Here is a 15,743-nt window from a genome sequence, read left to right as displayed (position 1 = left end):
ATTAGAAAACGGAATTAAAAAGCAATTTGCCACATATTGTGGGCCTAAAATTGCACCTTCATGTGGCTGAGGAGATTCTACTTCTGAAATTTTCAGTTCCTGTTCAGGTGAGAGTAGAACCAGAAATAATCCTTGTCCCTGACAATGTCCCTCCCACTGCAGGTTTCTGCCCAAACACTATTATCAGGTCCTCACCTTAATGTTTTTTTTTGTAGAAGAGATCCAACAGGAACTTCAATTTGTTACCGAACGTTACTCTGGGATTCCATATCTACAATGCCTGTCACAATGATGAGAGGACCTTGGAGAGTTCCTTTATATGGCTCTCAAGCCAGGGACAGACCATTTCAAATTACAACTGTGAGAGGTTGGGCAAGTGTGCAGTGGTCATTGAAGGAGATACTTCTAATAAAACTCTAAATTCCCACATGTAGGAAATAATAATTTCAATTTTGTCTATACTGGTTGAAAGGCAGAAGCAAGTCTTGAAGGTTCTGCCACAGTTTTGCCCCCAACTAGCTTTGGGAAATTCTGGTATTTTCAAGTGACTCAGAGAAGAAATAGAAAAAACAGAGATTGAGGAGATCAGACTTTATCATGTCTTATAGAAAGCAGCTTATTTTGACTTTCAGAGCTTTAAACATTTTGCAGTTGAATCCTCCATGCATTTATTAAAAATTTAATGTTTTCAAATCCATGTTCAATGCTGGAGATATCAAGAAGTGGAAAGACAGAAAATACTCATATCTGTATCAGTTGGGCAGGCTTGATGAAGGAGATCAGCCCTGGGTGGAGGTCTGAATAATCAGAAGTATTTTACTAGGTAGAAATGATGAACGAGTTCATTCTAGATGGAAGGAAATGAAGAGAGCAGGTTCAGATGTAGAATGGTAGAGTAGGGGAATTTTTGCCACAATAGTCTCATGAAATTGAAAAGAGCTCATGTTTGCTTCCTATTCAGATAAGTTATGGTCTTTTGGATCCACTCACAATTGACTCACTTCAGTTTCCTTTTCAGTTTATCACATGGGCCCTAAAAACATTTCTTTATCCCTTGCAATGGTTCCATTAATGTTGCATTTCAAATGGACCTGGGTGGGTCTTGTTGCCTCAGATGATTCAAGAAGTGAGAGATTTCTCAGGAATCTTCAAGAAGAAATGGCCAGAAATCATATCTGTGTGAATTACATAGAAAAAATTATCCCTGGTGAGTCACTGGATTTGACTTTGTATACAAATTTCATGTGCAGAACGTTGGATTCTGAAGCCAATGTGATTGCCCTTTATGAAGATGCAAATTCCCTCCTGTGCCTGTTAACCATGAATCATCTCAGCGTTCTACAAAAAGGGTGGATCACCAGCAGTCACTGGAATATTTCCAACCCCCCCCCCAAAAAAAAAACAAAAAACAAAAAACTATTTCTCTTTCAGTTATTTCCATGGGGCTCTGATGTTTTCCGTTCAGGCAAATAAGATTCCTAGGTTTAAACCTTATCTGAAAACCATTCACCCTGACAAACACCCAGGGGATATTTTCCTTAAAAAATTCTGGAATTCAGCTTTTGGATGTGCATATAAACATGAAGGGAGAGAGGGAGCATCTGTTCACCAAATGCCTCTTTAGACACAGTACTTTTGGGCTATTTAGACGCCATGTCTGACCAGAGTTACACTGTCTACAATGCTATATGTATGCTATAGCCTGGGCTCTTCATGAAATGTTCCTGTTAACATCAGAGACGGAATCCAATACAGATGGAGACAACAGGGTTGTTTATCCCTGAAAGGTAAGATATCCTCTTTTCTTTCCCCTCCCCCCCAAGCACTGAAGCTCAAATCTTTGGAGGGAACTGCCATATTCCCAAAAGAGATAGAGGGACTAGTAATGCTGGCCACCTCTTTTTTTCAGTGAGTAACCTCTGCACAGCAGACTCAAGATATTTTAATTTATTTTACATTCCTGTGACAGGATGCAGGAGAGAGAATCCAGATCAACCGGTAACTGGGGGTCTTTGACAAAGAGAATATCAGGGAAGGATACAATCATCAATATTACAGATGCCATGTTTCCACCAAGGGCTGAGGAAGTCAGAACCATGCATATCTCCTTTTCCTGGCAGTCTTTCCCTATGAGATCATAGTACCATGGAATTCTTGTTCTAAAGTAAAAAAACCTAGATTTAAATCCTGTCTCTGAAATATATTTCCTATGTGCTACAGAACACGTTACTTGATTTTTGTAGATTTCATCTGTAAACAAAGTTAAATTAAATAGCCTCTGAAGTTGCCTTCAGCTTTAGATCTAATTTTTTACTTTTTCTTTTGCAAGATAAGAGTTAAGTGGCTTACTTAGGGCACACAGCTAGGAAATGTCAAGTGTCCGAGTTCAGATTTAAACTCAAATTCTCCAGACTCCAGATCAGTGATTGATCCACTTTGCCATTCAGCTGATCCCATGTAAATCTTAATATGGGATGTTAGGTTTTAAATAAGGATTTATGTATTGGCTTTTTAAAAAAATATTAGCTTCAGAAGAACTGTGATTTCTTTTCTTTTTGGCTTTAGTCTTCAGCCCTAACATGATGGGCAAATTGAATGAGAGACACTCAATAGGTGTTTGTTCAATGGAAAAGTATATTAGCTATCCTCTTTGATTCTTGTTTTTCTGCTCTACAACTCAGCATTTACAGAGCTGCCAATTCACCACAAATAGGCATTTAAAATGGTTCTTAGTGAAAAGCAAGATGATATCCAATGGAAAAATGAATACAGAGATAAAAAACTTTTCCTCTCAAAAATATGACAATAGAAGAAGGCAACAAAAATATATGTGTTTAAATACATCTATATTTCTATATACATGTATCTAATTATATGTGTGTTGTGAATATATAGAGAGAAAATGATTATAAAATATGTAAGGAGCAATATTATAGGTATGTGGTCTGTATATAGGGCTATAACATAAATATAATTATGTATAATACAAAAATATAAACACCAATAATTGTAATATTTTTGGGGATGGATGACAAAGATCAACAAAGTGATTATCCTAAAGAATATCTGAACATGTCTCTCTCTTGACCCCATATAAAATTCTCTTGCACAAGAACCATAGATCACTCCCTATTACCTCTACGAGAAAATAAAATCTTCAAATTCAAAGTCCTACATTCTCTGATTCTAACTTACCAACTTAATCTCTTGTTGACATTTTTTATGATTCAGCAAAAGTATCATAGTAGATTTGCTCTGATGTAACTCTAGTTAACTATTTCAACCAACTCCAACAACCAACCCAAGTACTTAAGCCTAAGACATATTGCTACCTCACATCTGGCTCCTAGAATCTCTGACTTCCTTATGGGCTCAGATTTTGTACTGCCATTTAAAAAATTCTTTCTGAATTCCCTTTTCAAATAAGATAATATTAGCTTAAAAAAAAAAAAAAACTACTTAGGACCATGTACTGACATAGTAGATGCCATCAAAAATGTACTCTTTCCCTTCTAATTTGATAATATTTTCCTCTTTCTGGAATCATAGTGTATTTAATCATCTGGTTCAGTAAAGTATCCTCAAAAAAAATGTAAACCTCTTGAAGGTTGCTGTAAACACTGATCCCAGAGCCTTTTGGGGGACAGGAAGGGTGATCCAGACAATGAGACAAGGGATTTTCTGAGAGCTACCTTTTCAGCAACCTGTGTGCTGTATTTGGAAACTGCTTCACAAGCTGAGCCCTAAGCGGTTGTTATCTTGTTCCTGGTTTTGAGCTCTATTAATGTAAAACTTCCTAAAGGTTCTGTTTTTTTTTTTTTTTTTTCTATTTCAGCTCTTGTCTCTACCAGATCAAAATTTTAGTTAATTTTCTAAATATGCAATCATATCACACTCTCAGGATCATTTTTTAGATTAGCATTTTTCATACTGTGGTTTCCCCAAATGCCAATATGATTAGAAAGAAAAGAATAATATAAATAAGGTTTTCATTTTAAAACATGAAGAAAAACTGCCAGTGAAACGACATCAATGCATTTCTGAATTCTCTTTAGAAAAATCACTTCATCCTTCTGATCATCTGACCCTGTGGATTTACATTCCTTCAGAGTAGAATGGAGTCATTCTGATTCAGTTATGCCGAATGTTTATTCCAACAGCTCCCAATGTCAAATTTTTAGTGATCTCCCAGTAGAAGCTCAAACATCCCTATTGTTATAATGGGGCAACAAGTGTTTCTTTAAGTGAACCCGCATTCTAATTTAGATTAGGAGACAATCCAATCCAATCTGCCTTAACACTTGAAGGTAAATAGAATCCCCAATGTTCCCACAGTCGAGTTGCAGTGAGGACCTCAAATATGGGACCTACTACTTACTTTCTTTGGCTGCTGCCCAGGTTTTATCTAGCCACCCTTTCAGCTCCAGAGAGGAAGGAGTGAGCCTCAAAACTCTGAAAGATAGTGCGAAAAGGAGGCAGCCTGGAGAGAGGAGGAGATCTCAGAGCGGAACAGCCTCGTGGGTGGTGACCCAGGTGGAATATGAGCCTTTGGGGTGGAGTTTGGAAGCTTGGGAGGAGTCCAGAGCAGACGTTGGGTCTCTCCAGTGGTGAAGACATTTCACGTGATGGAGGGCGGGGTTTGGGGCGGAAAGCAGTTCAGGGCCTGAGATCCTGCTCTTGGGCGTCAGAAGCAGAGGGTTCATTTTGGGGACTCTGAGGGACGGTCAAGGTGGGAATTCTTGGGCCCAGGAAAAATCTCCTCCAGTGAGCTGGCTGGAAACTGGGACTTCTGGACTTGAGATCTCTCTGCCTCCTGCAAGACAGATCTGTAGGTGCAGGTCCCAGGTAGGTCCGTCCACCTTCCGGCATAGCTACCCCCACACCTCCCTGCCCATCTCTGAGCTTTTGCTACTTGCCTTTGTCTTTGCCAATGGGGGATCATCTGACCTTCAGCAGCACCAGGAACGTGCTGCTCTACCAGAGTCGGCTATTGGACAAACCCTCCCTTTCCAGCTCCCCCTTCCCCTTTCCTTCTTTTCCCACCCAGTACTTCCCAAACATCGGAAGTTACCGTCCCCGGATTTATCATCGATTCACATTTTCCCAATTTCAGACCTTGCCCATAAGGATCCAGAAGTCCTGCTTTGTTCTTGGATCCTGATTAGAAACGTGGTGCTTCTGCCTTTCGACTTAGGTCCCTGATAGATCAAGATTTCTGTCTGCTCTGGAGACCCAGTCTGGACATGGGGATTAAAAACTCCTGCCTGGCTCTGCCTCTCCCCTCATCCCTGGGCTGCTACCCGATCAGCCCCCAGGCTATGGCTCAATGTCTTGGGTGTCCCTTCAGAGTCACCAAATCTAAGCTCCTCCCGAGGGTCCCAGGCAAGCTCGCCAGCTCCTAGGAAGACCTCAGGGCACAGTCATGCTGCTTTCCCATGTATCCTCCTGAAGCCTTCTTCCACTCCAATGTCCCTGATCTTTTTACCCTGAACTGTATCGGAATTTCTTTCTCCCAGATCTTAACCTGGGCTCTCCTTTTCTCCTGCTTCCCTGCCCCCTCTTTTAAAGCTCTGAAACTTCACCTCATCAGCCCCCTCCCTCCCCAAGGCTACATCTCAGGCTTCCCCGGCTTCCCCTGGTGCGCCCTCCCCCCCATATCCAGAGCCATCCTTCGGGCCCCAAGGTTTATTACATATTCCCAACGCTTCTACTTCCTTCCCTATGCATACATTGTTTCCTCCTGAATTCTGAGAGGAAGGTTACAATCTTACCAGCTCTCCACCCCCCTCCTCTTTATTATTAATTATTAATTCTTCTATTATTATTCTTTTATCATTATTTTATTATTCTTCTATTATTAGCATTAGTTCTTCCTCTTCCCTAATTTTTGTAATTGTTTCCTTTTACCCTTTCCTGCCCCGTCATACACATTTTTAGTTCCCAACCTTTGATACTATCTACACTTTATACTGATGACATTTTCTCATATATAAGTAAACAATTGGCCTTAATGAGTGCCTTGGAATTGATCTGTAATATTTTCCTTTTTTCTGGATCTTTTATATTTAATTTTCCATTGATTGGTCTTTTGGTGATTGGTCTTTTTGTTTCAAATACTTGAGAGCTTTTCAGTTTCTCATATGTCTTTTTACCCCTCATGCCATATTCTATTCCAGATTTCTGGATAAATTATTCAGGACGCAACTTCAGGTCTTTTGTTCTTTGAAATTTAATGTAACCAAACCTATGATCTTTTAGAGACAAAGCTACCGGGTTTTGTGAAATCCTAACTATTTCTGCAGTATTGAAGTCTGTCTTATTTTCTGGTTGGATTGCAGTATTTTCTCCTTTATTTGGGAATTGTGGAATTTTGCTAGGACATTCTTATAAGGTTTCCTTGGGTAATCTCTTCAAATGGTGAACAGTAGATTTTTTTCTTAACCCCCTTTGCCTGCTTGTTCTAGAACTTCAGGGCAATTTTCTTTCATAATTTCTTGAAATATTGTATCCAGATTATTCTTTTTTTTTTTTAAATAACTTTTTATTGACAGAACCCATGCCAGGGTAATTTTTTACAACATTATCCTTTGAACTCACTTCTGTTCCAATTTTTCCCCTCCCTCCCTCCACTCCCTCCCCTAGATGGCAAGCAGTCCTTTATTTGTTATATAGATTACAGTATATCCTAGATACAATATATGTGTGCAGAACCAAACAGTTCTCTTGTTGCACAGGGAGAATTGAATTCAGAAGGTATAAATAATCCGGGAAGAAAAACAAATATGCAAGCAGTTTATATTCATTTCCCAGTGTTCTTTCTTTGGGTGTAGCTGTTTCTGTCCATCCTTGATCAATTGAAAATGAATTAGATCTCTTTATCGAAGAGATCCACTTCCATCAGAAAAAATCCTCATACAGTATCGTTGTTGAGGTATATAATGATCTCCTGGTTCTGCTCATTTCACTCAGCATCAATTCATGTAAGTCTCGCCAGGCCTCTCTGTATTCATCCTGCTGGTCATTCCTTACAGAGCAATAATATTCCATAACATTCATATACCACAATTTACTCAACCATTCTCCAATTGATGGGCATCCATTCATTTTCCAGCTTCTAGCCACTACAAACAGGGCTGCCACAAAGGTTTTGGCACATACAGGCCCCTTTCCCTTCTTTAGTATCTCTTTGGGGTATAAGCCCAGTAGAGACACTGCTGGATCAAAGGGTATGCACAGTTTGATAACTTTTTGCGTATAGTTCCAAATCGCTCTCCAGAATGGCTGGATGTGTTCACAATTCCACCAACAATGTATCAGTGTCCTGTTTTCCCACATCCCCTCCAACGTTCCGCATTATCTTTCCCTGTCATTCTAGCCAATCTGACAGGTGTGTAGTGGTATCTCAGAGTTGTCTTAATTTGCATTTTTCTGATTAATAATGATTTGGAGCATATTTTCATATGTCTATAAATAGTTTTAATTTCTTCGTCTGAGAATTGTCTGTTCATATCCTTTGACTATTTATCAATTGGAGAATGGCTTGATTTCTTATAAATTAGAGTCAATTCTCTCTATATTTTGGAAATGAGGCCTTTATCAGAACCTTTGACTATAAAAATGTTTTCCCAGTTTATTGTTTCCCTTCTAATCTTGTCTGCATTAGTTTTGTTTGTACAAAAACTTTTCAATTTGATATACAGATTATTCTTTAAATAATAACTAAGTCCAATAATTCTTATATTGCCTCACCTTGATCTGTTCTCCAGTTTTTCTAATGAGATGTTTCAGGTTCTCTTCTATGTTTTCAAGTTTAATTATTTCTTGGTGTCCAGTAATGTCGCTTAATTCCACTTCTTCAATTCTGTTTTTCAAGAACATTTTTTGTTACCTCTTTCAAATTGATTAACTTTCTTTTCATAATTTCTTGGATTGCTTTCATTTCCCCTCCTAATATTTCCTTGATCTCTTGATTTTTGAATTCCTTTTTATGTTCTTGCATGAACTTCTTTTGGGCTTGTTGTGTATCTTTGATGTTACTTTTGGGGACAGGAATGGCTTGTTTTTTAACCAAACTATTTTCTGGATATTAACTGTGATCTTCTTTTATAGCAAAGTAGCTATTGTGAGATTCTTTTTCCTTTGCTTACTCATCCTGAATTTTCATTTGGTTTTGTTTTATTTTTAGCAGCTTATAATAATGATTATTGTTACAGCAAAGTTTGATTTCTGAGCTCTGGGTAATGCTGCCTTAACCCCCAGCTCCTCTTACTGTTATGTTTTGAATTCTGACCAGGGGGCTCAACCTCAGCAGCAGTTCTCCCCTAAGTCACATGTAGGGTTCATCAACTGCTGTTCCAGAAATGTTTTTGCTCCCTAAAGTACTTTCCCAGCAAATGCTCATTCCTCCTCATCCACAGGCACAGCCCAACACAATGTCTGGCCAGCACTGCTAGCCCTTTTGTTGGTACAAGACCTTTTTAATTCAATATAATCAGAATTACCCATTTTTTTGTATTTGATAATATGCTGTAGTTCTTCTTTGGCCATAAATATCCTTCTTCTCCCCAGATCTTAGAGGGAGACTATCCTTGTTCTCCTTATTTGTTTATAGTTTCATCCACTATATGTGAATCAAAAAACTCATTTTGACCTTATCTAGGTATAGAGTGTTACATCTTGATCAATGCCTGGTTTCTGCAATGCTCAAAAAGCAATACAGCATTAAAGAATGTCTTAATAGCAGCTAATCTGAAGCGTGACATCTAGTCTAAATTCTAACCAGATGTGAATTTTGTCTACAAAGGCTCTGAAAACTGCCCCTGCAGCCTTTACTTGAAGTTATGCAGTGAAGGGAACGGGAACCCTTTCCCTGTCAAGGCAACCCCTTCCTTGTTGGGATAGGTCTAGACTTTAGGAAGCTCTTCTTGTTATCAAGCATAAATTTGCCCTCCTTGTTCCTAATGCTGCCTGGTATAAGAAATTTATCCTTATACTTCCTTCATTATTGCCTCAAATTCCAGCTCAATTTGTGGGAAAAGAAGGGAAGGGGATAATCTATACATACTATGTGGCAGTAAATGTACTAATTATATAATTATTTTCTCATTTGAGCCCCACAACATATCTGTGAGTTTGGTGCTATCATTTTCTCTATTCATAATTGGGGAAACTGAAGCACACATCAGTGAATTAATGTGCCCTTGGACACACATTTAGTAAGAGTATGAGGATGGATTTGAAGTCAACCTTTCTTGATTCTTGAGTCTCAAGATTCTTAGCACTGCAAGACCAACTCTCTCTAATTTCTAATAATCGAATTTTTAATTTAAAATAATTATGGATTGATTGGGATCACTGCAATTTCCAGGTGTTTGCTATCACAAAGAGCCACTTTAAACTTCCCATCCAAAAAACTGATTATCTTTCCATCTTATATTTACTTACCATTTTCTTTCTCAAGCCAGATTTTACCCTATCCCTGTCACTTGATCTTCTCTCCCACTCCTCATCCCATTCAGCTAAAAGTCCCTCCCTCACGCCATCTCCCAGTTTCCTCAAAGGCTTCTACATCCTTCTGAATGTATACATTGTTTCCTGGAAAATTCAGAGAATAAAGTTACAATATTACCAGCTCTGCATCCTCCTCCCTACCTACTTTCTCAGTAGTAGTTTTTCCTCTTGCCCAGTTTCTATAGTCGTTCCCCTTTTACCTTTTCCTATCCCATCATACAAGACTCAACCCCAATCTTTTAAACTACTTACAGTTATACTGACAACATTTTCACTTATATAAGTAAATTGTTGTTCTTAAGGAATGCCTTGGAATTAGTCTTTAACGTTTTCCTTTTTTCTGGATCTTTTGTATAAATTTTCCTTTGAGTTTTGCTCTTTTTGTTACAAATCCTTGAAAGCTTTTCAGTTTATCAAAAGTCCATTTTTCCCTTCATTCCAGATTATATTCAACTTTCTGGGTAGATTATTGTGGGTGCAACTGCATTTCTTTTGTTCTATGAGATTTAATGTAGCCAGACCTATGGTTTTTCAGAGTAGAAACTCCTGGGTTTTGTGAAATCCTGACTATTTCTGCAGTATTTTATTGTCTTGTTTTCTGGTTACATCGCAATATTTTCTCCTTAATCTGGGAATTTTGAAATTTTGCTAGAATATTCTTGTAAGTTTCCCTTCTCTGATCTCTTTCAGTTGGTGACCAGTCAATTTTTTCTTACCCTCGTGTTCTAGAACTTCAGAGTAATTTTCTTTCATAATTTCTTGAATGATTGTATCCAGATTCTTTTTAAAATTGTAGCTTTTAGATAATCTCACAATTGTTATATTGTGTCTCCTTGATCTGTTCTCCAGTTTTTCTAATGAGATGTTTCAGATTCTCTTCTATTTTTTCTTTTCTTTTCAAATTTTATTGAACCTTTTTATTATGAAATATATGCATGGGTAATGGGAACCCTTGGATACTCATTTTTCAGCATTGACCCTTTCAAAACTTTATGTTCCAAGTTTTTCCATCCTTCCCCTCAAGATGTCAGGTAGTCCAATACATGTTAAATATGTTAAAATATATGTGAAATCCAATATCTACAGATATATATTTATATAATTATCTTGCTGCACAAGAAAAAATTGAATATAGAAGGAAAGAAAGAAAAAAACCTGAGAACAAAAACAAAATGTGATGATGGGCAGGGCTGGGGGAGGGGAGGTAGCCAGCATTCAGAGGTCATCACCCTGGATGATTTTGGGAATGAGGTCCACTCTCCAGGCTTCAGGGACTAGGCTGCTTGGGTCTCTTGAGCCTCAGAGGCTTTCCTGGAATAGACTGATGGGAAGGCTTGGAAATGAGATCTCTGGGCATTCTCTTGGATCTGCCATTTTCTATTTACTGAAAACCTTCCCTGCTGGGGCAAGACCCAGGTAGGTGTGAGCCAGGGCTCCTCACAAGTCCTGCCTTCTGCTGCCTGCTCTTGCATAAGCATTCATACTTCTTAACTGCTCTGATGGCCAGTGTCCTCCCCTTCTGTCAGTACAACTTCCTTCCAGGTCTGGCTACTTAAGGAATTCTTGGCCCCTACCTCTTATTCAGGTTTCCAAACACTTCACACATATCCAGTGTTGCCCTCTTCCTCGAGCTTACCATGGATTGTATTTGCCCAAAGGCAGGATTCCCCCATAGTAACCCCTGAGTCCCACTTTCAGCCTCCCCTTCTGGACCCAGGTGTCCTAGCTCTGCCTCCAGCTCCTGTAGGGTAATTGATTGTAAGCCTTCAGACATGATTTCTTATAAAGTTCCACAAGCTCTGCCTTTCTGCCCCCAGGAACCCTCCTTGGTTGCAGGCACTGAAGCTGTTTTCTGGGCCAATTTCTCTGGACCCACATATCTGGGCTCCTTCCAGGCATGTGGCTCACTGTTTGCACATTCCCTTTCAGGATTCTAAGCCTTAAATCTACCCAAGAGTCTTGGGAACCTTCCTCCATCTTCTGCTTAGATTTCAGGACTCAGCCATCTTGTTTTTCCTGATTCAACTACCTATCTAAATCACTTCTGGACACTTGAATTTCTTCCTTTTTACCCAGGCTTCCCAGCTCCCTGCCCCTTCCCTCAACATAGGTCCTGGGAGCTGAATCCCAGACTAGATTATCTCCCAGCCTTAGACTTCCTTGTTCTTTCCCTGGGGCTCCATCTCAGAGCGCTTACTTCCTTACTTTATCCCTCAATCAGTTTATTGTGTAGATAATATGTCTCTTGGGGAGAAGGGATGCTGGGAGGTCCAAGTATTACTGGCAGGAAAATTTCTGACTCAGGGGACATTGATGTTCTACACACTCTCATCCCATCTGGGGCCTCAAACCCTCCTGCCTCTTGAGTCTGTAGGAAGGTGGGAGAGAGGAAGGGATCAGAACAGTAGGAGTAAAAGAAGGGGAGCTCATCTTCAAGTTTATACCATCCCACCACAGTCATTTTTTTCCCTGTCCCTTCTCTATAAACTCCTGACTGTCCCTATGGCCAGTAGTCCTGGGGACTTTTCCCTCCCAGTCTTGTTGTTTTTGACTGGGTGAAAGAACATTCTTGGCTTCATTTCTTCCTCAACTTTAATCACTCAATAGGTGTTGTCTCCCTGTTAATTGGGGTCTGTGCTCTACACCAGGGTTAGGGGCTTTGTAACTCCTGTGGAACCTCACTCTCTGTAATTTCCTAGCCCCCTGTCCAGGAAAAGAAGGAAACAACATCTGTGCAGTTATAATCATCCCCTCCAAACAGCCTGCAGAGGACCAAGGCCTGGCCCAAGCGGGGAGCCTGGAGCCAGAGGGAATGGCCCCTGAGAGCTGCAGACCCCCATCCCAGGTGAGTGTATTTTGCCCACATATGTGGGCAACATCAGCCCAAGAGGCCATTTCCCCAGATATGGAGGATGGTCTGTGAGGAGAGCCATCTCTCTTATCATTGGATCCTTTACAAAAATGGGCAGGAAAGTGAGTGCAATAATAACAACAGTGCCTTCCTCTCTGCATGTTTTGGACTGATTCACTGTCCCTTTGGCATATTGAGCACTAACTCCCTTCCCCCAGTTGCTGCCCCACATGTTTGTTTAAATTTTTCCTGAATAGGTCCTGACAAGGGTGACCACGTTACTTATTACTGTCTGTCCTGTAGGTATCATGCCTTTGCTTTGGTCTAGCACCAACTACGCATTTGACAATCTCATACACATTCTCTCTCTCTCTCTCTCTCTCTCTCTCTCACACACACACACACACACACACACACACACACACACAAACACACACACCTTCCAGCTAGTCTCTCCTGTGGCCAAGCTCCCTCCTATAGCCACTGACTTTGCTCAAACCCTTAACCCTGAGTTCACTGGAGCAGAACTCTGAAGCTTCTCCCGCCCTTGTCCTTTCCCTGTCTGGAAGCAGAGCAGAAGTTGTCCCCCTGCTGCTGCTCAGCTCCTGCTGCCTCAGGGCACAGAGAGCTTCCCAAATCTCTCTGAAACCCTTCTCTTGATCATTTTTTAGGGTTAATATTATAATTTTTTTTCATGAGGCAATTGGAGTTAAATGACTTTACCCAGGGTCACAAAGCAAGGAAGTGTTAAGTGTATGAGGTAGGATTAGAACTCAGGTTCTCCTGACTTCAGGTCCAGCGCTCTGTCCACTGTCCCCATCCTAACCCTAACCCATCATAACCCTAACCCTAACCCTAAATTTGCGCCCTTATTATAATTTGTTTTAATCTTAAATACAAAATAAGAGAAGAAAAAAATTTTCCGGGAACCAGCAGAACATAAAAGCAGACTTGATCAAATAAACCTAAGTAATAAATGTTAGAAATGGATCAGGCCTTGTCCAAAGTTACTTTGCTTCCTGGTAAATTTTCTTTTATTCCATTTTATTTTCTTTATCTCCTGTTACCTCCCACCGAGGCTACTGACTGCCAGGGCCATACATATGCATCTTCCCCATCTTCCCCAGATAGACATGGAGACCAGCCAATGTTTCTTTATTGCAATCTCAGCAGGGCTTAGCAGGAAGCAAGAGCCGGTGGATGTATGTCTCTGCGTCTCTTTTTCTACATGTCTGAATCTCTCTACATCTCTGCCTCTCTCTACTTCTCTCCTCATCCTTCTTCCTGTGGACTCAAAGCTGGCCATTTATATTTATTCTCCTCTGGAGTACCCCATGTGTAGCCCACTCAGCACTGCTTATGTGAATCCACAGAAGGGAGACATGTGCAGTTAGTGCTGCCTCCTCAGAAAAGATCTAGCAAGAGGACACACCCCTGGCCTTCTCAAGGAAACACCTGTAAGACACAAGCTCCTGCCTCAGAGCCCGAGCCCCTTGTACCTCCTGGGCCCACCCTATCAGCTGATATGGCATAAATGGCATTTCCCAGAAGGAAAGTCTCTGACAAGACCCCTTAGCTGCAAATAGGCACTTCTAGAATAACTCCATCATACTCGGCTCATACTTAACCTTTCTCTCCCTTTGTCATTGCTTACATCAAAGCAACAGGCATTTAGAAAGGGAAGAAGCCTTGTGGGAATATAGGGGAGATGAAAAGAAGGAAAAATCAGTCCTTGCCCTCAAGAAGCTTCCATTCTCATATAGAAGACAACATGTCGGCAGCTGTGTCCACACCAGCTCTATACAGTACATGTGGGAGGCCTTTGCATGACTGTGCTTTCAAGGTTCTCATACAGGATGTGACCTTTGGGTTAATCCCTTCTCTCTGCTTCAGTTTGCTTTTGTAAATTGGTGACCATTGGGCCAGATCCATTAAGAAGGGTGTGATTCTGAAATTAGGGATATAAACTCTTACAAAAATGAATCTTGACAACTATCTGTACTTTCATTTGGAAAAATAAAATACTATTGGGGGGAGGGGGGAAGGATAGTGTTTTCATCTGGATAAGAATTAATTTCTGGCTTTTGCAAAATTCACTAGATCTTTTTTTCTCCTCAGTAATCACGGAAATGTTTTACCTCTACAACACATAATACTTGCTAGCTTCACACAAACATTTCATGCCATTTTCTTAACATAGCACTATCTGATTTCACCTCCAAAAATCCTCATCTCTCTCTGATAGAACCCATAACTTCCCCGATTCCACAGGCAACACCATTTCCTAGTAAGATATTTCTTAGTTTTATTCCACCTGAAAATATAAAAGTGTTTCTCTATATTCCACTGGCCTTTGGGGGACTTTGGTTTCAGTGCTGGCTCTGAATCCTGTAAGGGCTGTCACCTTTGGGCAGATCCCTCCTCCTTGCTTCAGGTCCCTTCTGTACATTGAGGAGCATTGGATTAGGTCAGTTATGAAATGTGCTTCAACTCTTAAGTCCTCTGGGTGTTGGTGTTTTAGGAGCTGGTGACCTTCAAGGATGTGGCTGTGGACTTCAGCCCGGAGGAGTGGGGTCTGTTGGACCCGGATCAGAAAGAGCTGCACAAGGAGGTCATGCTGGAGAATGCCGAGAACTTGCTCTCCCTGGGTAAGGAGCTCTTCCCTAACAACTCTGGAACTGCCAACAACAGGAGTGTCACCTTCCCCTCCCTAGGGTGTAGAGTTTCAGGCCTTTTACCAGTTCTCAGAAAGGCCCAAGGGCCGATTCCTGTCCACAAGGGACAGCATCTTCCTGATGCCTGGTTCTTCTATGAGTGGTCTTTACATTGTAGGATGGGAATCCGGCACTTGTGTCTGCAAACCTTCTGAAAACTGATCCTGCCCCTTTTCACTGAACACGGGATAGGAGAAGGAACCCTTTTCGTCTTGTGGGGAGCCATTTTGTCTACACAATGTTCTTTTTGGTAAAAAAACAAAACAAAACAAATTTTTACCTCACTGCCCTTAGTGTTACCCATAAATCCCCAGCACAGCAAGTGGGCCCTTGTTGCTCCTTCATAGACCCCCCAAAGACCTGTGTAGATACCGGGAGAGAAATGGAAGGGAGGAGGTCTTTCTATACATTTGCTGAGATCCAGGCCTTGTGCTTAGAGCTTCCTTTATGCACATTATCACCCTTGATCCCCACCAAAACCCTTTGTTTTGGGTTCCATCTTTATCCCCATTTTATGGATCTGAAGGCTGAAGCAAACAGCCAGGATGTTTGTAAACCCAAATTTGAACTCGGGGTTTCCTGAATGCAGGCCCATTGCTCCCTTCTCTGTGCTCCCAGCTGCTTCTAATGTCCAGAAAATGGAAGCTGTGGGATGTGGCCATCTTGCT

At 40.8% G+C, this 15,743-nt stretch overlaps 2 protein-coding genes across 8 annotated transcripts in view; both read left to right on the top strand.

Moving 5' to 3' along the window:
• Window positions 1-15,743, top strand: part of LOC127556798 (zinc finger protein 420-like) — a 143,039-nt gene that overhangs the window by 47,612 nt on the left and 79,684 nt on the right. Inside the window, exons 1-3 of one of the 6 annotated variants that reach the window (XM_051990235.1) lie at window positions 4,667-4,845; window positions 12,210-12,355; window positions 14,883-15,009. The exons of 4 other annotated variants lie outside the window; for them this stretch is intronic. In XM_051990235.1, the coding sequence (XP_051846195.1) occupies window positions 12,323-12,355; window positions 14,883-15,009 (160 nt within the window). In that variant the 5' untranslated portion in view covers window positions 4,667-4,845; window positions 12,210-12,322. Of the gene's footprint in view, window positions 1-4,666; window positions 4,846-12,209; window positions 12,356-14,882; window positions 15,010-15,743 lie in introns of those variants that run through there. One more of the 6 variants, XM_051990231.1, reaches the window with a different exon arrangement.
• LOC127556812 (zinc finger protein 239-like) overlaps window positions 1-15,743 on the top strand; it is a 31,758-nt gene that overhangs the window by 10,425 nt on the left and 5,590 nt on the right. The window lies entirely within an intron of this gene.

Source organism: Antechinus flavipes, chromosome 3 (genome assembly GCF_016432865.1).
Source record: "Antechinus flavipes isolate AdamAnt ecotype Samford, QLD, Australia chromosome 3, AdamAnt_v2, whole genome shotgun sequence".
NCBI lineage: Eukaryota > Metazoa > Chordata > Mammalia > Dasyuromorphia > Dasyuridae > Antechinus > Antechinus flavipes.
This window is presented reverse-complemented; position numbering and strand designations above follow the sequence as displayed.